This window comes from Drosophila suzukii, chromosome 3 (genome assembly GCF_043229965.1).
Source record: "Drosophila suzukii chromosome 3, CBGP_Dsuzu_IsoJpt1.0, whole genome shotgun sequence".
Lineage (NCBI taxonomy): Eukaryota > Metazoa > Arthropoda > Insecta > Diptera > Drosophilidae > Drosophila > Drosophila suzukii.
Window position 1 is genome coordinate 14,982,784 of NC_092082.1, and position 20,199 is coordinate 15,002,982.

A 20,199-nucleotide genomic window follows, 5' to 3' on the forward strand; every position below is an offset into this window, starting at 1 on the left:
AGCGAAGGTCTGTAACTATTCTATATATTTTGGTTACCAAACTTTTAATGAACGATTTATAGGCCAGGCTCAAAAAAGATATTGTCTATACCAATCGACTTTCATGTTCACGGTTTTTTTTTTTCAATTTTTAAACACTCAATAAAAAAGCAATTGCTTTGTATAATTTAAATAGAATAAGGCTATGTGTTCTTATTCTTAATAACATACCAAAGATCTCTTCTAAAATTTGAAGTTATTAATTTTTTAATGATGGGGTCTGTTTTGTTTAATTTGAAGTACTTTTATGTTTTCAATTTTAATTGAAAGAGGCTTTCAAGTTCTAAAAATTATTAATTTCCTAAACATAGGCAGCAAAACAAATGTTATAAAATCCCTCAAGATCTTTTATAAATGATTTTCCTCTGTGCAGAGAACAGGAAGCGGAGCACAATGTAATATGCATATCCTGGCTGGTTTCGTCCTGTCTCCCGTGCCCACCACCTCCACCAAAACACTTTTCGGGAACGTGGAAGGAAATAATGCAGCAACTGTCGGTCGGTGGCAGCAGCTGGAGGAGTCCTTGCCTCTGGTTGCCTTGTGGGCTTGGGCTGAGTATTTTTTTCCTGCGGAATATGCATAATTTTCGAGCATGTCATACGTGGTCCCTGTGTCCGTGCTCTCCGCGGAGTGGATGTGGATGTGGATGGAGATTTTTTGTAATCACCGCCATTACCAAGTCGCGCAATCAGCGACATCGCCGAGCTTTAAACTAAATGATGATGGTGGCAGCGGGATTCATTTGCCCCCTTTTGCGAAGCGGCGGCAAACAAAGGTTGGCAGGGTATGCGAAAATTGTCAAAGAGTTTGGTAGGAAGGTACTGGCAGTACTTGTGACACACTTTTTTTTCTTTTTATTTGATTATCATACCAAATCACTTGGGTCTTTCACTTTAGCCCAAGGATAAGGCGCCCCTTGGTTTATTTGATTTGGGTGATAAATGTCGAACAGGGAACAGGGATTTTCCCCCATTTCTTTTTTTTATTATTTTTTCATCCAACCAGCAGAGCATCGTTTAGTCGAGTAGGGATTTTTCGTGAATTTACTTGACTTTATTTTTCAACTTTTTCACTGCAAAACTTTGTAAACATGGCGCAGTTTTTGCCGCCGCTGTCGTTTTGTGTTTGCACTCCTGCTCCTGCTCTTCCTTCTCGCTGGCAACGCCATTTTGTTTGCCTGGCGACACAAAAATATTTGATTTCTTGCAAAAACAAGGCAGATGTTGCGCGTGCTGCTGGGAGCTGCTGGAAAATGGAAAATGGGTGGATTTTCGGACTGGCAGAGGCAGGAGGAGGGGTTTTTGGGGTCTTTGTAAGGGAAAAAGCACTGCAGCCAGCCGAGAGCCATGTTCAACAAAAGTGTGCGCCTCGAACAACACTTCACTGCTGCAAAGGCTCAAAAGTAAACTTGAAGGGGGAACAGGGGACAGGGGCGGCTTGGCCCAAAGGATCTGGCCAAAAGCGGGGGGGGAACCGAACGAAGAACATGGCAAACGTGTTGTAAAACAAAATCAAGCAAAAGTAGGCAAATGCCAAAAAGAAAGAGGAGCCCGCCTCGAGCCGGGAGAACGTTTAAGTGCATATGTAAGTAGCTGGCCATATTTGTATCTGCACAGAGGGAAAATGTACGAAAGCAGTCTTGAGTGGTTATCTAACATTCTTTAAATGCCAAGGGAACTGCGCTGGGGAAAACCATAAAAAACAGTCTTGAGTGGCCATCTACCAATTTTGTATTACCCAGGGATCGTAATGAACCTAGGGTTAGTCCTAAAATATGAAGAGTTTAAAGTTAAAATTGTTCAATGTCAATCAGGAACATTATAAAGACTTTCGCAATCACGTTCAAATGTCTAAGAGTATGCAATAAAATCCGTTCAGAAACACGTCTTTCCCTTACCTACTGCATACTTTTAGGCAACTAAAATTCATTTAAGTGTTAAAAAAAAATCGGACGACTATATCATTTACTTTCCAAAGGAACGATCGGATAGTTATTGGGAAAATATTTGGAAAATAATTATAGCTTCGTTTTTTTTATATCGTATTCTCTTCTACTTCGGTATATAATATTTATTTATTATTTCAGAATTACAAATAAGGATAGAAAAAAGGAATGATTACAAAATTAATGTCAACATCATGTCAAATAATACAAAAATCGTTATATATCGTTTTTGTTAAATTGAAATGTATTATTATCTTAACATTTATCACATTTCTGTGATGATTTTTTAATTTTCTAAAAATCGAATGGGTATATATACATACATTGCAACTATATTAAATACTTTTTTATTTTTAGTAATTTTGTAGACTTACAAAAAAAAATATTTTTTTACATTTATAAGTAAAAAACATATTATATAATATTTTCAGATCATATAATCAGATCATATTTAAATTAATACTTTACAAATTTCCTTTTGGGAACCTTGCTTAAGCCATTAAGCCCCTTACTTTTGGTAATATTTTTTCCTTGTGCATCTGTGTGTCTTGTTTGAAACCTTAAGTGTGAATACAACATACCATAAATATTCAAGCGGGCCGCATGCTGCACTCGTCCCGCCCGATTCTCGGCGATGCAGGCGTACTCGCCGCCATCCTCGACCATGACGTGGCTTATGTTAACATGACTAATTACATCGCCATGCACGGTGATGTATTGTCCGATCATAAATCTGCAATGGCAAAAAAAGAAGGATGCTTTTGGATGAGGGCGCAAAAAACACATTAATATTGGGCTGGTTGCGATTTTGAGCGGTTGCACGCGGCGTATGCGCAATGTGTGCGGGTGTTCGGTGTTGCACAATTGTTTTCTTGTTGTTAAGCGTACTACACACACCCACACACACACACACCACTGCACATTCATCAGCTAGGCACACTTCAAAAATGCAGCCTGACCCAAATCCTTTTGGCTGTAGGCTTCATTTTGTTTTTGTCGTATTTTTGCGCTAGTTTTTCGCATTTCGCATTTGACGTTTTTTTTCCCATTTTTCGTTGCCATATTTAGTCGTAATGAAGGCTGTCAGTCGAGCTGTCGGGGCTTAGCATAGTTTCCATATTGCTGTCAATGTCATGTGCCACGCCCACGAAACGACTTCCACTTAATGCGGCCGTAACGCCCGGGCTCAAATAATGAGTGCAAAAAGGATTTCATGGAGCGCTCAAGTCGGCATTAAGTTCTGCGTTTGTTCCTTTGTTTGCCTCGCCTCCTTTTATTGGCACAGACATTAATTACAGGCAACATTGTTACGCATACGCCATGTGGCACTCACACAATCGGCTTTTGCGGCATCTTATATATGGAATGGTGATGGGAATGGGGTTGGGGATTGGGTTGGGGATTGGGATCTAAGCCAAGCAGCACCCGCCGGCTCATTAGTTTGTGGCCCGGCTCGGTGGCAACTTTTCAATTGGCATTACGGCCGCAGTTGGAAGTTGAAGTTGAATCTAGAGCCGGAACAATAATGGCGGAGGCAAAGTAATTACAATTTTAATTAACTTTTGCAGCAGCCGCATCCTGCGGCCTGTGGGGGAATGGCCGTGGGGCTTATGAATGCATAAGCCCGCACAGAGAACGCTGATTTCGCCCCAGAAAGAGTGGCCAAGTCAAGCCGAAAAATCTTTATGGAGTGTGCCCAGGCTTGCAAAAACAGCAACTGTAGTTAAATGAAAAAGGGAGTCGTTTTTCTGGGGGAAAATGGAGACATTCAGTCGTGGACTGCAGCACTTGAGCGCATTGAAACAATGGCGAGGACAAAATTGCAACAAAGTCGCACACATCCGCATCCACATATCCACATCCGCATCCGCATCCGCACAACGCCGGCTTAAACAGCATTGCAAAAGTTGAACTGTGTATGTTTGCCAGTGTGTGTTTGGAGCGTAAAACGCTTTGGCTGCAACAATATAAACCTAATAGCTTGGCGCGGCTTTTGTGTGCTGTTTTAGCTGATTGCAGAGTGAGTGCCCAGCTTTTGTGGGTGGCTTAATGCCAACCAGCCAGCCAGTCAGCCAGAAAGGGGAAACAGGAATAAGAATTTCAGTAGGTGCCACTTGCAGTTTGGCCCTCTTATGCGGCAAAGGCGAAAAGTTTCGTGGCAAAAGTTTCTGAAAAATTATGAATTTCAATTTACACGAATCGAGTTTGCACTTGGATCCCAATCAGGTTAGTTCGCAAGCACAGATTAAACGATCCTTTATGCGGAATAGGGTGGACCTTCACAGGGCTATAATCGAAAACCAATCTTTCAAATTATTTGCTTATAAAAACCCAGAATCAGCTTTTAGCTGATGCAAAGAGGATTTGCCATTATTAAATTTACTTAAATAATTAACAATATTAGTTATTAAATTATAAAAGGTATCATTTGACGTCGGATTATATGTGAAATCAGTTCTTAAATATCCATTTACCAGTGATTCTTGACAAGTTACAAATGTATTGCACAAAATCATATTGGGTTTATGGATTTATAAAAAAAGTCAAACCTTTTACTAGAAATCAGACGTTAACAAAATTCATATATGGTGTTCCAAAATTAAGTGGATCTTCTTAATGTGGAGGTATAGATATGCACGTATACCTAAATATATAAAGTACTATTACATCAGACAGCGTTCAGACGCTCTAAAATTTTAATTAAATCCTAGGTTCACTCTAATTCACATGGCATTATATGGCTTAAAAGCGTTTCTCCTGCAACTTAAGCGTTTTCTCATTTAAGCCAAAATTACACACATTTCCATAACGCCTGCAGTTGTAGACAAACGCATCACGCACACACGCCTCCGTCGTCGGCGTCTTGGCAGCTCCACAGGAAAAGCGGAGGAAATCTGGGGGGAAATGTGGAGGAAACGCTGGATGAAAGCTGGAGAAAGACGCCTCCTCAGCTGTGTGGGCCTGAGTTTCTGCATGGTACCGCCGCAGACAAACTTTTGAAAATGGCGTAAAATGAGCGTTTGAGTGTTGCGTTACCTCGTGCGCGCAATCATTTAATTTCCGCCTCGAGGCGTCTGCCCCTCCACCCGTTTCCTCCGCTTTTCCGACCATTTCCCCGCATTTCCCCATTTCCCCATTGCCTGTTTGCCTGTCTGTCTGTCTGCCACTCCGAGTTGTCTGTGTATGTCTGTGTATTAAATAAATACACTTACCAAGTTGATATACCTTTAAACCGAATAATGTAAACCACTTAAAAGTCGGCAATAACAACGCAAACGGCAGGAGAATTTCTGCAGCATTGCGAAGGATGCTGCCATCCGGGCAAATTAGGTTGCCAGCGACGCCTGGATAATGCCTGCGGGTATTATGTGTCAAAATTGTGTTGCTCAGATAACTTTTAAATTAAAGCCATCGGCGTCTGCATGTCCGCACACAAGTTTCCGAAAGCAAATTTTCACACCGACCACATAACACACAAATTTTTGTAATCAATTTTTCTGTGGTCAAGCCATCTTCCTGCTCCTTTTCCTTTTTGACTCAAGTGGACTGGACGAAGGACCAAAGCATCCTGCCAAGGATGACCACTTGAGCGGAGCAAATTCATGGCGATGTCGTCGACAGCCCCAAGTTGAAGTTTCAAGTGCTTTACATGCATAAAATCGAGTCATATTTTTACGAACTTTTAAATGGCTTACGACCAATGGAGCCGGTTAATATTGGGGACCTAAAGCATGAACTAATTACATTTTTAGATTTTTTGGAAAATGATTTTATTATTGGTTTCTATCCTAAAAACGAACAACTCAAGTGTTTTATAGAAATTCATATTTGGTATATATATTTATAACAAAATGCTATTCCTAAGTCTAACATATATTCATCAAAATTAAGAGGTATACCCAAGACGAATCCTCTAGAAATCCCTAAAACCCACTGTCCTATCAAGTTGATGGGATCTCATCTCCTGCCCTCGACATATTGCATAAGTTTTAATTAAAATATTGCACAGCTGGGCGACGCAGGACAACAATCAGGACACGGTTGCCTTAGTTTTTATTTTACTTTATTCGAGCGCTGGATTCGCATCACTAGGCAAGAGGAAAAGCCAAAAAGCGAGTGCAAATAAAACGCTGCTGATTTTCCTGATGGTGCTGATGGTATTTTTAATCAACAACAGAAGTCCACAGTGGAAAGGGGCGAAAACTTTGACTTGCAAATCATTACAGACGTAACTCAAACAATTAGTGGCAGCTCCCAACGAACTGCAAATGAAGCAGGACTGCCGCAACTCCGAAAAAAAAATGGAGAGAAAATAGATTTTACCAGCAGGTAAGGGAGTACGATAAAAATCAAATGAATGCCAATGACAATGTCGCAGACCGAATTGCCAATCAATCGATTCGCTGTTGCATTTTATTTGCCTGCACACTGGAGCCAAAGCCAACCAAACTATTTGTGAAGTCTGGATGCAATTTGATCCGATCTCTTCGATTTTATTCGGCCAATGCAAATGTCAATGTCATTAAAGAGCCGCATTCGATTCAATTTAGTTGGCAACGGGCCAGCTAAAAATGCAATTAAATGCGTAAGGCTACTGCATGGGGTTTTGGCCGGCCCCAAACGGGCTTAATTAACAAATAGAAAGGCAAAGTCGAAACCTTGGGCCAGACGCAAGCCCAGATACATATACGTATACCGACTGGGATTCAGATTCGGATTCAGATACATTTACAGTCGCTGGAACAGGAGTGAATGAACGCTGGAGCAGACGAGGCCGACCCAAACCACCCACCTTTGTAGGCGCGGCAGTCGGCAGCCACTTTCTATATATGTATATGTTTTTCTATATATTCGTGGGGCAATGTTTTTGAAAGGAAAGCGCAAAAAAAAAAGAGAAAAGTAAAGGAAAATATGGAGGGAAAAGCAGGCAGCACACATACAACGAGTGCAATAAATGCAACCGCAGCCACAGTCGGGAGCCGCAGTTGAGATAAATTTTTGCTGGGCGCCCGCAGCGCCGCCTCTGCGTTGCCATTGCCAAGCCCATCATGGAACCCCACCCTATATTTTCACCCCCTATGCAACCCCCTATGCAACCCCCTATGCAACCCCCTGTGCAACCCCCTTTCGCCCCCTTTCAACAAGTTCAATTACCTTCCGTTTGATGGCAGCGGAAATCCGTCCAGTGTCCATGAAATTTGCGGCGTAGGATTGCCGGCAGCGGAGCACTTGAGGCTCACAGCTGGTCCTGGCTGGAGGGTCTGCTCGATGAAGCTGTACAGGAGGACGGGCGGCGCATCTGGGGTGGGATAAGGTGGCCAGAGGTCACATTAATATTTTAACGATAAGCTGGTCCAATTTACGGAGTATTATAGTCCTCGAAATAGGGAACAAAACGGTTTAGAAGTAGGAAAAAACAAAATTTTGATTTTTAAATAAAATATTTAAGGTTGTTTCTCGTCTATATATTTAACTGAAAGTAGATTTTACGCTTCAGAGACGTAGAGTAATTTTGAATTTAAAAATTGCACTAGGAATCCCTAAGATGATATATACAATTTGTCAAAAAAAGTTCTTTTATATAATGATTACGATTATGTCATGAAGTTCACAATAAAAGTCTGTGTTATTCTGTAGTTTTATTATCAAAAAAAAAAATTTAATATGTATTATACAGAAATATTTGAATTTTTTAAAAATTTGTCAGATTTTCTAGGCCCTACATTACTAGAAAACAATAACGTTAGGGTCGACAGTTATTTCTTAAATATTTATACCCGTTACTCGTAGAGTAAAAGGGTATACTAGATTCGTCGAAAAGTATGTAACAGGCAGAAGGAAGCGTTTCCGACCGCATAAAGTATATATATTCTTGATCAGGATCACTAGCCGAGTCGATCTAGTCATGTCCGTCTGTCCGTCTGTCCGTCTGTCCGGATGAACGCTGAGATCTCGGAAACTATGGGAGCTAGGCTATTGAGATTTGGCGTGCAGATTCCTGAGCTTCTTACGCAGCGCAAGTTTGTTTCAGTAGACTGCCACGCCCACTGTAACGCCCACAAACCGCCCAAAGCTGTGGCTCCTACAGTTTTGATGCTAGAATAAAAATTTTAACGGAAATGTAATGTTTTCATCAATACCTATCGATTGACCTAAAAAAAAGTTTGCCACGCCCACTTTAACGCCCACAAACCGCGAAAACCTGTGACGCCCACAATTTTTATGCTAGATAAAAAATTTTAACTGAAATGTATTCGTCTCGTCATTACCTATCGATTGACTCAAAAAAAAGTTTGCCACGCCCACTTTAACGCCCACAAACCGCAAAAACCTGTGACGCCCACAATTTTCATGCTAGATAAAAAATTGTAACTGAAATGTATTGGTCTCGTCGATACCTATCGATTGATCCACTCTAACGCCCATAACGCTTAAATCTGTATACCGCCGGTAGGTGGCGCATTTTAATCTCGCTTTGCTGCTTGCATATCTCCATTTAGCTGAGTAACGGGTATCTGATAGTCGAGGTACTCGACTATAGCGTTCCTCCTTGTTTGTTGATATTTTTGTCACATTGTAAAACGTTAAAGTTTATAAAAAAAATTATATAAATAAAAGCTACAGTTACTTTTTAAGTCAGTAAAAAAATATCAAAACAATATAATAAACTATATATTATATTAACAATGTTTAAATTAAAAAGTCTTTAGAATAGTAACATTAAAATATATTGTAAAAATAAATAATATAAAAAAATTTCCCAAGTGCAGTGAAATTTTTTGGACTCACCTCCCAGCTGGAGCTCGGCGGTGGCCTGGAACGTATCGCCCTCGGGCCGGCGCACCACGCACTGGTACATGCCGCGGTTCTCACGACTCACTCGGGGCACCACCAACGTGTCCTCCACGCGACCCGAGGAGGGCAGCTGGCGGCCGTCCTTGTACCACAGGATGTTCTGCATGCCCACTGGACTGCCGTTGCTCGTGACCAGGCAGCGGAACTCCGCCGTGCCGCCCATGTGAACGCTGAGGACATTCGGGGAGATTTCCACTTGGATGGGCGTGGCCACCGTGAGGCGGAGCTCGGCACTAGCCTCGCCGCCCACATTGCCGGCCGTGCACTTGTAGACTCCGGAATCCTCGCCAGTCACCGCCTCGATGGCCAGGATGGGGCCGAGCAAACGGACACGAGGACCACTCAGGACGGGCAGGGGTCCAGCTCCATTGTGGGTAAACCAGCTGCGGGGAGATGGGAAGAGCAAGGGGAGAGTGAAAGATTTATGTGGATCAGACTATTGTAAATCGACTCCATTAATCGTGATTTTCAATTGGAAAATTTTAAAAAGAAACGAACAGAAGAGCTGTGGTTATTGCAATCTATTCCATTATTCAGTGCAGTTGGGGAAAAGTTCGTTATGCACCAGAAATACAAATTACAATCAGATCTACATTGGCAAAACTACTTTAATTTAGTTTTTAATGAAAATACTCCCAACAATATTTATTTGTATTAAGTAACAGACTTTAAATAAAAATGAAATTTAAAAATTTGAAGCTAATATGTATTAGATATCTGTTTAATTTCCCTGTGTACGTAGTACGTTCATTTATAATTAAAAACTTCGCTCTGTAATTTGAGCGTAGAATACATTTCTAGACAGACTTAAATTAATGGAGTTCAGCTTTTGGGCAACTGCAGGCCATTTATCACGGACCATCTGGTCTCCTCTAACAAATCTAGCATCTGATAGCTGTCAAAGTTTTGCAAAATATTGAAAGGGGGTTTTCATTTGCAACTATCAGCCAACCAAGCGAAGTTCAAGGCCTGATGGACTGAATACCTTTGGCATTCTTTATCCGATAGCTCCCATACCCTCATGTCTGTGCTGATGGGCCCTTTTGTTTAATGTTGCATTAATCCTTTGCCTCGCTCATTATCCCTCTTCTCCTAGGACCTCGTCCCTCACTGTTGTATTAATTATGAAATGGCTACAAGTTTTTTTTCCCCTGGCACAGCAATCTATCTATATGTGTGCCCCACCATCCCGCTGCTTATAGATTCTTTTGTTTTATGTCAGCAGTCTGACATTGTACCACGTTCTACGACCCAAACCCCTCGGATCTTACATTACTTGTCTGCTTATCAAAGCGTAATTATGGGCACATCATATATATATATATATGTGTTCGATGTGGCTGCAGACTTTCTATCCCGTACCTATATACACATCATTACCTAGGTCCTGGGCCATTGTTCCCAAACCCAAACCAGGGTGTACGTTACGCTGCATAACGCATACGACCCGTCGGCCGTCGAGAAAGTTAACTAACGCTTTTAGCTCACATTTCAATTAAGGCAACACGTTGCCAACTCTTTAGACACATTTTACACAATAATGTGCACGTCAGCTAGGAGTCTCCACCGCTGAACTCTGCTATTTTTACCCCTAGAGCGGTTGTTTATTTATTTGGCTGGTAAACTAAATGCCCTGGCCGCACATTTTATAGATGTATGCGTTCCAATTAACTCACACCACTATGGCATAACTGCCATTGCACAGGGGAATATTCTCTTAAATAATGCATTTCAGGAAGTCTGAGTGATTTTATAGAACAACTATGGAAATTAATGCTTAAAGATGCTTTACTTTCCGAATTTCAAGAACAAAGAATTCTTGAAACAATGAATTAAGATTGTTTGAAGAAAGATAACAGCTATATGAAACAAGTTATAAATGAAACAGACATCCAAAAAATAATGAAAGTATATACACACAAGAATGCATTGTAAAGGTGCACGTTTTTAAGGATTGACAACTTTCCGAATTTTAAGAATAAAGAGTTCTTGAATCAATGACTTAAGATCCTTCAGTTTTCCCCAGTGCACTAATAACTAATAGCCCAGCGTTATGGTGTTTGTGCGACCAGGACCTGTCAACGTCAAAAGTTTCGCCAGAAATGTGTGCTAAAGCTCTCAGCGAGCGAATGAGCGAATGAGTGAGTGGGGGAGTGAATTTGGTGGTGGATGGCATCGATTTGCGGCACCTATACACACCTGTATTCGGGCGAAGGACAGCCCTGGGCGACGCACAGGAGCACCGCGCCCTCGTCCTGCGAAACCTGCACATGGGCCGTGTGCTCCACCACGCTCGGCGAAATGATGCCGCGATGCGCTGCGGCGAGAGATGATAGAGATGATGGAGAGATATGTGACATTGGTGCGGTCCAGTTCGGGTTGGTTGGGGTCTGGGTCTTTCGGTTTTTGGCTTTGGGTATACTCACAATTAATACGCAGTCGGGTGGGCGAACTGACGACCACCTGGCGGGTGAGGCGGTGCATGCTGCGGCAGCGGAAGGACTGCGACTCATCGCTCTCCTGCAGATTGTGGATGAGCAGCTCGCCGGTGGGCAGCAAGTGGAATTTTCCATCTAGAGGATAAGAAAAAAGAGAAGTGCTGAAATGAAGAACACTAACCTGCGAAGAAACTCTGCCAGAAACCTACTCAGAAAGTCAACCAAGGCATTTTTAAATAATTGGGAAGAAAAGCCTTAAATTAAAGTCTATTAACCATGATGAAAAAATACCTTATAACCAATTTTACCCAAATCAAATATTTCTTAAACACAAATAAAATAAAAAACTAACCATATTCAAGAATAACAAGGCATATTCAACTGATAATGTTACTGGAATAAAAATATAATCCCAGACATAGACCCTGAATAGCCAGCCCTGTTGACAGGATTAATCAAGATGGATGCCTCTATTATGTCGCCTGGCTCTGATTTAAATCTCTCGCCAGACACTCTTGACCTTTCCGAATAGTTTACCCGCCACAAAAGACGGGCAAAAGAAAAAAAACGATTTTTGAAAAAAGGGGAGAAAATGTCCTTTGTAATATAGACAACCAGGAGGAGTGGGTTAGGACAAGCCAAAAGCTCGTCTCAAATTGCTAAAGGACAATGTTAATTATGCACCAAAGGACCAAAGGAGAGTGGTGCAGGTGCGGATGAAAATGGCAGTTAAGCAGGCAAACATGTGAGGCAAATACTGCAAACAAACAATGCACTTTGTTGGCTTTCCTGCCACAGGGACAAGGATGCAGATGCAGACTGAGCGGAGCTGAGCTGAGTTGAGCTCCGCTCCGCTTCGTTCGTTTCGTTTCCTTTCGGTTTCTGGCAGTGGGCAGAAGGACGATAGAAGGACGCCCCGGGTAACTTACCGCCTTGCAACGAGGGATAGATGTAGATAGCGGGTTCATGAACCCACGAGACCACTCGTACCAATTCCTTGACGAACGTGGGCACCACGCAGCGCAGGATGGCGGTGCAGCCCCGCGACGCAGATAGCACCTCCACGTCCACTTTGTAGGCCTGGGCCACGACTGCAGGAGCAAGTACATATACATATATATTTTTAAATGCTGCCACGCCCACTCCGCCATCCATATCCACTCACCCGCCCTCACTTGCACGTCCCGCGAGACGATGCGACCCACCGAATTGCTGGCAATGCAGCGATAGATCGTGTTGTGCACATCCTGATGGTAGGCGGCCGCAGCAAAGGGCATCAGGACGAGGGTTCCATTCCGCAGCACCCGTCGCACCCCATGGATCTCGGTCACCGCCGACCCGTCCGCGTGCACCCAGTCGACCGTCGGCTGCGGACTTCCGGAGGCCGAGCAGTCCAACCAGCCGCCCGAGGAGTTCGAGAACTCCACCCGCCCGGGCGGCTCCATCACAAATCCGGGACCGCGCAGGTGGGCTTCGAACGGTTCACTGCAGGTGGTATCTGAAATGTGCAAAATATTATTAATGAGTATTATTAGGAAAATATTTAAATGCCATTAAAAGTTTGTCCTTTAAATGTGTCCCTTGAACAAAATTCTAGATAGAAAGGATTTTGTCGGCTCAAATTTGGAAATTAATTTGACGTCGTTTAATGATTCTGGTTAGATTTTTGTACATATTTCTTCATTCTAAAATGCAAGAAATAGCTATTCCTGCGATCATAAGTCAAATTAATTTTTAGCATATCATTTTTTTTCATAACTAAAATCAACCAAAAATTGTTTACCACACTTATATTCCACTTATATACACCAAAAATTGTCAAATTAATTTGAAATTTCGAGATTATATAATTTATCAACAAATTATCTTTAAAATATCTTTATTTCAAACTAAGTTAATTTTGTAATTATTTTTTGATTTGCCACAAAGTCTCAAAAAAGAATGAAATATTTTTTTGGTATACTTTTTTTATGTTTAATAAAAATTTCACATGGGGTTTCATTTAAAGCCATTAAAGTAGAAACTTTTAAAAACGTAAAAGCGTAGATAAAATGGCTGCTCTACATTTTCTGTTGAATATATGCATCTATGAGCATTAAATCTTTTACTGACCCATACATCATTTGCAAACCACATAAAAATGCATGAAAATCTTTCCGCAATCGTATATTAAAATTGTGAGCTGCCATAAACAAAAGCAATAATCCCTGAGAGATATCAAAAATTCATAAAAAAGGCCGCTGGCCTTCTTGGGTGCGCAAATCCCTTGAGACCTTTTTGCACTTTAATAAGCATTTACATTTTTTATAATACCCAGGCCATTGTCGCATTCGAAGCCCGTTTTCGTTTCATCAGAGAGCCCCTTTCGCGAGCAAACAGATTTAGCCTTATCCCAAATTAGAATAACAATTTCGTCTTTAGCTCGAGCGCTCCGTTTCTGTTCCCAATGGCCCCCAGACCCAAATATGTACATATAAGCAGAATGGTAGGAGTATATACATATATATCTATCTATATGTATATATTTCTCCAAATTGACATTTCGCTTCATATTCCACATGAATGCGCCTCGGCTGTCTGTCTGCCACCGAAGCGGGCATCTTTCCCTGCGGCGCTGTGCAAATCCTTGCAACTCGTTCAATCTCCAGGACGAATCCTGCCCAGGACTCCCGACTCCCCCGTATTTCCCGCCCCCACAAGTCATTGTGTCTGCAATTAGAGTTGTTTTTTGTTGGTTTTGTTTTTTTCCTCCTTTTCCCCTTTTTTTTAACTTTGCCTTTCTGTGTTTTGTTCTTTTTGGCTTTGTATGCTTTTTGTTGTGCCTGGCCAGGCGCTTTTTGTTTTATGCTCGACAGCATGGATTTTTATGTAACTGCTTTCTGGTTTCGTCTCCGTCTGTCTCATCGCCTCGTTTCCCGAGATGGTTCCACTTCGCTTTTCCCCGCTGATTTCATGGTACACCATTGCTTCTCGAGCGACAAGGATCACACAGAAAAAATGGTGGAAATCGATTTTGAAAATAATGATATAGGTCTTAATTTTATCACTGTTACTTTGGGTTACCAACACGAAACTTGGTATATTAAATGTATTTTAAACTTATATATTTTGTACAAAAATTGATAAAAATTATTACTACCAACACGAAAAGTGTACCTAAAAAAGTATTTTGAACTTTTATAATTGGAAGAAAAATTTAAAAAAATATGACTAAAAGTATCTGACAGATAATTCCACTGAAAACTTGACAGTTTTGAAACCATTAAAAAGCTAAGTTTCTAGTAAATAGTTACTTAATTCTTTTTAGCTAGCACTGATATTAATAAGAAACTCAAATATATTGAAAATATTAAAAATAAATAAATTTGTTTATATTTTCCTCTGTGTAACCATAGCTCCTGGTCCAGAATGCGGATAAAGACGAGGCCTCTGCCAGGCCATAAAATTATTGCAAGTATGTCTTGAGTATGCTCGGCACTCGTTTCTCATTTTTTCAGCTTTTTGGTAGAAAGGGTATGTTTTACGAGCTTGTGCCTTAGAGCAGGATCCCATGTGTGTATATGCACGTATGTGGTTGGGTGCATGTGAGTCGGCATGTGTATACATCCACTTGTAGGGGTTTTATTCTTTCCTGCGAAAACAAAAAAAGTCCACCCTCTCCGAGTTCCTGAGCGTGTGTTCTTCCTGAACGTCCTGCATGTGTGCCTGTGTGGGTGAGCTTTGTTCTTACTCCGATTTTTTCTTTCCTTGCCGTTCAGCCTATTCCAATACATATTCAAAAATTAAGATTCTACTTTTTGGTGTTTTTTGAAAGGTATTTAATATAAACCTTGCAAATTTTGAGCATTTCAAATATAAAAAAAATTAGAAATCCTAAACTTTAAGGTGTTCTTTATTGCTTAGCCATTACATATTATTTTAAAATAATATTCGAATTCCTAACAGAATGTACCTAAGAAATTTAAGTATTTCTGCAAATATTTCTTAAAACCCTATTTTTTAAAAGCATCATTATTGGCACACTTGTAATTTTGTTTTATTTAAAGTTCTGTAGTTATTCTGACTAATAATGTCAATACTCGATTATAAAAGCCAATAGAAAATACTGCTAATTTGATAATTTGCTAATGCTATAATCTGCAGATTTACAAAACTAAAAATGACCACTACCTCTTTGTCGATACAGTTGAGTGTGCTCCAATCAATTCAGACAGCATTCTTTGGCCAATGCAAAAGCGCATTTAGATTGTCTCTTTTAGCCACAAATTTCTTTTCCAAATTGTTTTTCCAGCTCGGTTTTTGTGTTATACCTGCAGCAGTCATGGAACTCTGGTTCTACGTCTGCATGTGCAACTGCCCCCGGACACGGCCCCGCCCCCTTTTTCACATACCGCCCACCGCCCCCCAAACCCTTTCCTCTTTTTGGCTCGCATTTCCGCTCGTTTTGTGTCGTACATTTCACTCCTTTCACTCCGAATGTGTTTCCCATCCACTTGTGCGAGTCTTGAGGGGTTACTTTGCCAGGCTCCTCAGACATTATTTTCCATGTGTGTGTGTTCTTTATTCCGTTTTTTTTCCCAGCTCTTCGAATTTTTTTCTTTTTCTGTTTGGATTATGCCCTTTTGGCACTTTTCGAAATTATTTCGTTGCCTCCAGGCGGGCGGTGTGATGCATGTTCTGTGTTGGCTGCAATGTGTCTGCATTCGGCTTGCACTGCAGTGGTAATATTTCTAATGGCCCACCATCCAAGGGACAAGCCAGGGCACCCATTAAAGCCAAAAAAAAAAAATAAAAATACAAATGTATATATAGCACACTTTAAGACCACAGAAATTCCCGGGACCCTGGCCGGAAATGGGGGACGAACCTTGTAAGCAATCAGCTCGAAAAATACAGGAAATTCAATTTTTATGCGCAAAAACAAGCGGCAGGAAGGCGTGACCCAAACACCCAAAGATATCGACTCAATATTGCTTGGCCAAAGGAAAATGGGAGGAAAACTTGAAAGAAGTTAAAACGTTTACAGACCAACGCGCAGCCCAACAACAAAAGCCACGAAACGTATAATAATTGTAAATAACTTGATTTTGTTGCTGCCTTGGCCAGAGTTCCACCAAGATGTGCTCCAGTTGGCTCAAAGTGCACACAGGATTCGGGTGGCAAAGGACCAAGCCAGGACGGATTCAATAAGACGTTCAAAATCTTTTGTTGGGCGAACTGTTTGGCAAAACAAGAGAACGAAATAAAATGGAATATATTGGGTAGCAGGAGTGAAATTTTGGTGAACTTAAACGGTCCACGTGGAAATTTCACAAAGTACACAGCTTACAATACTCGGTCTTTTTGTGTAAAGTTAAACTGTGTATTGCGTGTAACTTTAGACAAGAAAAAGTAGTAATCCCTGTAATTACACTCCTTTCTTAAATTACATAAATTAAAAGGCCGTGTCAAAAAATTTTAGGTGATTCCCGAGTTTTTTTTTTTAATTGTGTTTTTTTTTTTAAAGGTAAACTTTGTAAAATAAATTTTTTAGTTCGAAATAGTCCCAAGTCCGTAAACTTATAGGAATATTTTTAACTTTTGAAATATTTTGTTATGTTTTTATCTTTATAAATGATGCCTAGCAATTGTATTTAAAGTTTAACCTATTTTATTTGTATTATAGTTACGAGACTTTGAAATATATTACTAGTTAACTAAAACATTAACATAATCTCCATTTGATTTAATACCCAAATAATATCAAAACTTAAAATATAAGGACAAAAACGTAAAATAAGTCTTATAAAAAAAATATTATGAAAAGTTTTTAAGTTGAACGCTAAGGTTCTATAGCATTACAAAAGCAAAACACATGTTGTATTGAATAACATAAAGAATATGATTTATAACTAGCAATTAAGTTTATCTTGTGAGTAGAAGTTTAGCAGACTTAAAATGAGGTTGATTAGGTCATTAATAATGCCAGCTACAGAAACTAAGTTTCTTGATCCATTCGGCCTTTCTAAGTTAGATTGCCATCTGGTGAACATTTAATTTAAACTTTATCCCTTGCACTTCATTAATCCTACAACAAATTAAAGCGTTTGTCATGAACGGTTTAAAACATAATCAATCATAGTGTGCGGGAAACTTTGGCGTTGGCCATAATTTTTCATAATTTTCCCATCACAACCCCAAACGTTTTTCCCCAGCTCGCTTCTAATCGGATTTGAGCCATTTTTGTTGTTGTCGGTGCTGCTGATTTTATATAACGTATTATATTTTATGATTATCTGCATGGAAATGGAATAACAACACCGAAAAATGTGAGCCATCCTTCACAAACCCAGGGCAAAAAGTGTGTGCGCTTAGACATTGAGCAACAATTTCATTTGCATATTTTTCATTTGGCCACAGCTCCGACGAGGGTGCGAATATATGTGTTTGTGGGTGAGTATGGAACATGAAATATCTGTGCGGAGTTTTGATCATTTTTTCCTTCTTTTTTTTTGGTAGCGAATAGACATGTAAGCCAGTCGCCATCGAATGGCAGAGTAGGCAATGGAAATTGGAAAATATCAAATTTCCAAAAGAGGTTTTCGCCCCGCGCACACAGCTCTCCGGATATGAAAAGGTCGGTGGGTCGATCGAGTGTTCTGCTCCTGACACATTTCATTAGGCTGTCCCGCACACACATTCATAAATGCACTGAGAAAATTATTTAAAGAAAAACAATTTGGTTTATAAATGGCGAATGTTTTAGAGTCACCTTAAATAATAGAGGTAAGAAGGTTTTAAAAACACTAATTTAAAAAATTAAATATATTATTTATTGTTTCATACGAAAAATAATATTAAAAATTTATTTTGCAAGGTAATATTTAAAATTATGAGTTTCATGCCAAATACTCGTTCAAACATTACTAATTTTGAAACGTATTTGAATTAAGTACTTTTCCTTGTTTTTAATTTGTCAATTAATACATAAAATAATGAGTTAAAGGCTAAGAACTATATTTTACAAATAAAGTTAAAAAATTACTGATTTCTAAGCGTATGTAAATGAAGAACTAGTTTTTCAAAAATATTTTTTCTCTGTATATCCACACATAACGTAGAGCTGGGGCAGTCGTTTGTGTGGCATAAATTGACGCCTGGTTTTTATCATAAGGCAATTTCATATTATGTTGGGGCATTTGGGCTTTAGTTTTGCCGGCTCGGCTGGCAATTTTATGGTCTCTGGTCCTGGTTGCTCCATAAAGCGACCAAGTCATTTGCACTTAGTTCTGGCCCAAAGACACTTGAATATATCATATAAATTATGGCACCTCCTCACTCGTATGAATCACCATAAATTCAGGGGTCTATGCGGCACTGAAGATCTTCTTTTGAATGATAATAAACTGAGTAATTGCCTTGACTGAAGATAATTCCTTGCCCGCTTTTTTCCTTATTTCATCCCTAAGCCGTCATGGTTATCCCGCAAAAGCCCAAAATCCTTTTGTTTTACTCGCAAGACTTAATAATAAGTTCCGTTTCGGAGGCGTAAACCGAGATCCGCAAAGGGAAGGAAAACAAGCCGACAGCTGTTGGGACTTATGGTAGGAAAATCTCACGCACAGCCGGTGGAAAAACAAAAGGCACTAAGCATACTTTGAGGCGCGTGCCGAGCGACTTAGGGCAAAACCAAGAAGAGGCGCCCAAAATGCCGGCAGGCCGGCTTAAGAGTTTTCCCAGAGTTTTTCCCCTCAGAGAAAGATGGCACCTACCGAGATGGAGCAGCAGGAAAATCACAAAAAAGCGGCTACTAATCCACATGTTTTCCGGCTTCTGTTTTGATTCTGATTTGAATTTAAATTTCGATATTAGATATTAATTGGTTTGGTTGTTTGCTAAGCTGAGCTTTCTTTTTCAGGATTTTCCGGAATTTCCTTGGGGGCAGTGACTTGTACAATTTTGATTTTGGCTTTCACTTTTGAGCGGTTTTACATTTCAGACACTTGACTCTTCTCTCATTCTTTGGCACATTTGTATCTTTAAGATTTTGTTTTCACTTTGGTGATTTGTTGATTTGATGATTTGATGTTATTTCTTGGGGGACTGCATGGCCCGGTGCCGGCACACTATGCTAAGCGACAAAAAAGCAATCCCGCCAGGACAACCGACTGCCAGCAAGGATTCGACTTGACTGCGCGCCGCCGAAACGAACTTTAGGCCAAGTTAGGAGAGTGGCTCTTACTGGCCAAGTAGGGAAGCTTCTCGGCTCTCTTCCGGACTCTCTTTTGGCGGAAATTCACCACACGCGCACTCACTTTCGCACTCAGTCCCGATGCATTTTCAATCCAACTTCCGTCGTCCGCCAGAGCCGTGCGTATCCTTCGAGCCTCGAACAGCAACTGCCGGATGCGGCGACCGCTTCTCCGGCTCTTCGGTGGCTCCATCGCATTTCAGTGGTGCAGTTGGCAGCACCGCCAACTCCGAACGCTCTCTGCGCATGCGCACCACCATTTGTTGTCTGTGGTTAGGCACGATGATTCTCGAGCCCTCCAAAACAGCTGTGTTTACACTGGACCAGTTGGGTATATAAATGGGTGGTTGGGTTGGCAGTGGGTGGTTGGGTGTTTGGGTGGTGGTTGGGCGGTGCAGCCACATGCGTGAGTGCCTAGCTCAATGTTTCAATTATTCGGTCAGCTTCATCTTCATCGGCATAGATTAGGCATCATGAACTCACTCTCTCTGACACTGATGACTTTTTCCATATTTGTAATGGGCTAACAATCTCATTTACTTTCAACTAATAAACCATCCCACAAAGTTGCTTTCAATTAATAACTCAATCGTTGGTAACTCCCTTCTTGGCAACCCAGTTAATGGACTCAATATTTGCTCGCATAATTTACTTGGCATTATGCAAAGCAATTTCACACTTAAGTCCCTTCC

The 20,199-nt window shown here is 40.7% G+C and overlaps 1 protein-coding gene across 18 annotated transcripts in view; it reads right to left on the minus strand.

The window, feature by feature from the left end:
• The window catches only part of Dscam2 (Down syndrome cell adhesion molecule 2), a 34,488-nt gene extending 15,235 nt beyond the window's left edge, over positions 1-19,253 (minus strand). For all 18 annotated transcript variants that reach the window (XM_036814929.3, XM_036814928.3, XM_070995463.1 and 15 more), the window contains exons 1-8: positions 19,029-19,253; positions 12,443-12,775; positions 12,207-12,368; positions 11,266-11,412; positions 11,039-11,156; positions 8,774-9,222; positions 7,139-7,283; positions 2,566-2,717 (exon numbers count right to left, since the gene is read on the minus strand). In XM_036814929.3, the coding sequence (XP_036670824.3) occupies positions 2,566-2,717; positions 7,139-7,283; positions 8,774-9,222; positions 11,039-11,156; positions 11,266-11,412; positions 12,207-12,368; positions 12,443-12,775; positions 19,029-19,077 (1,555 nt within the window). In that variant the 5' untranslated portion in view covers positions 19,078-19,253. The remainder of the gene's footprint in view (positions 1-2,565; positions 2,718-7,138; positions 7,284-8,773; positions 9,223-11,038; positions 11,157-11,265; positions 11,413-12,206; positions 12,369-12,442; positions 12,776-19,028) is intronic.
• Positions 19,254-20,199: the final 946 nt, after the last annotated feature.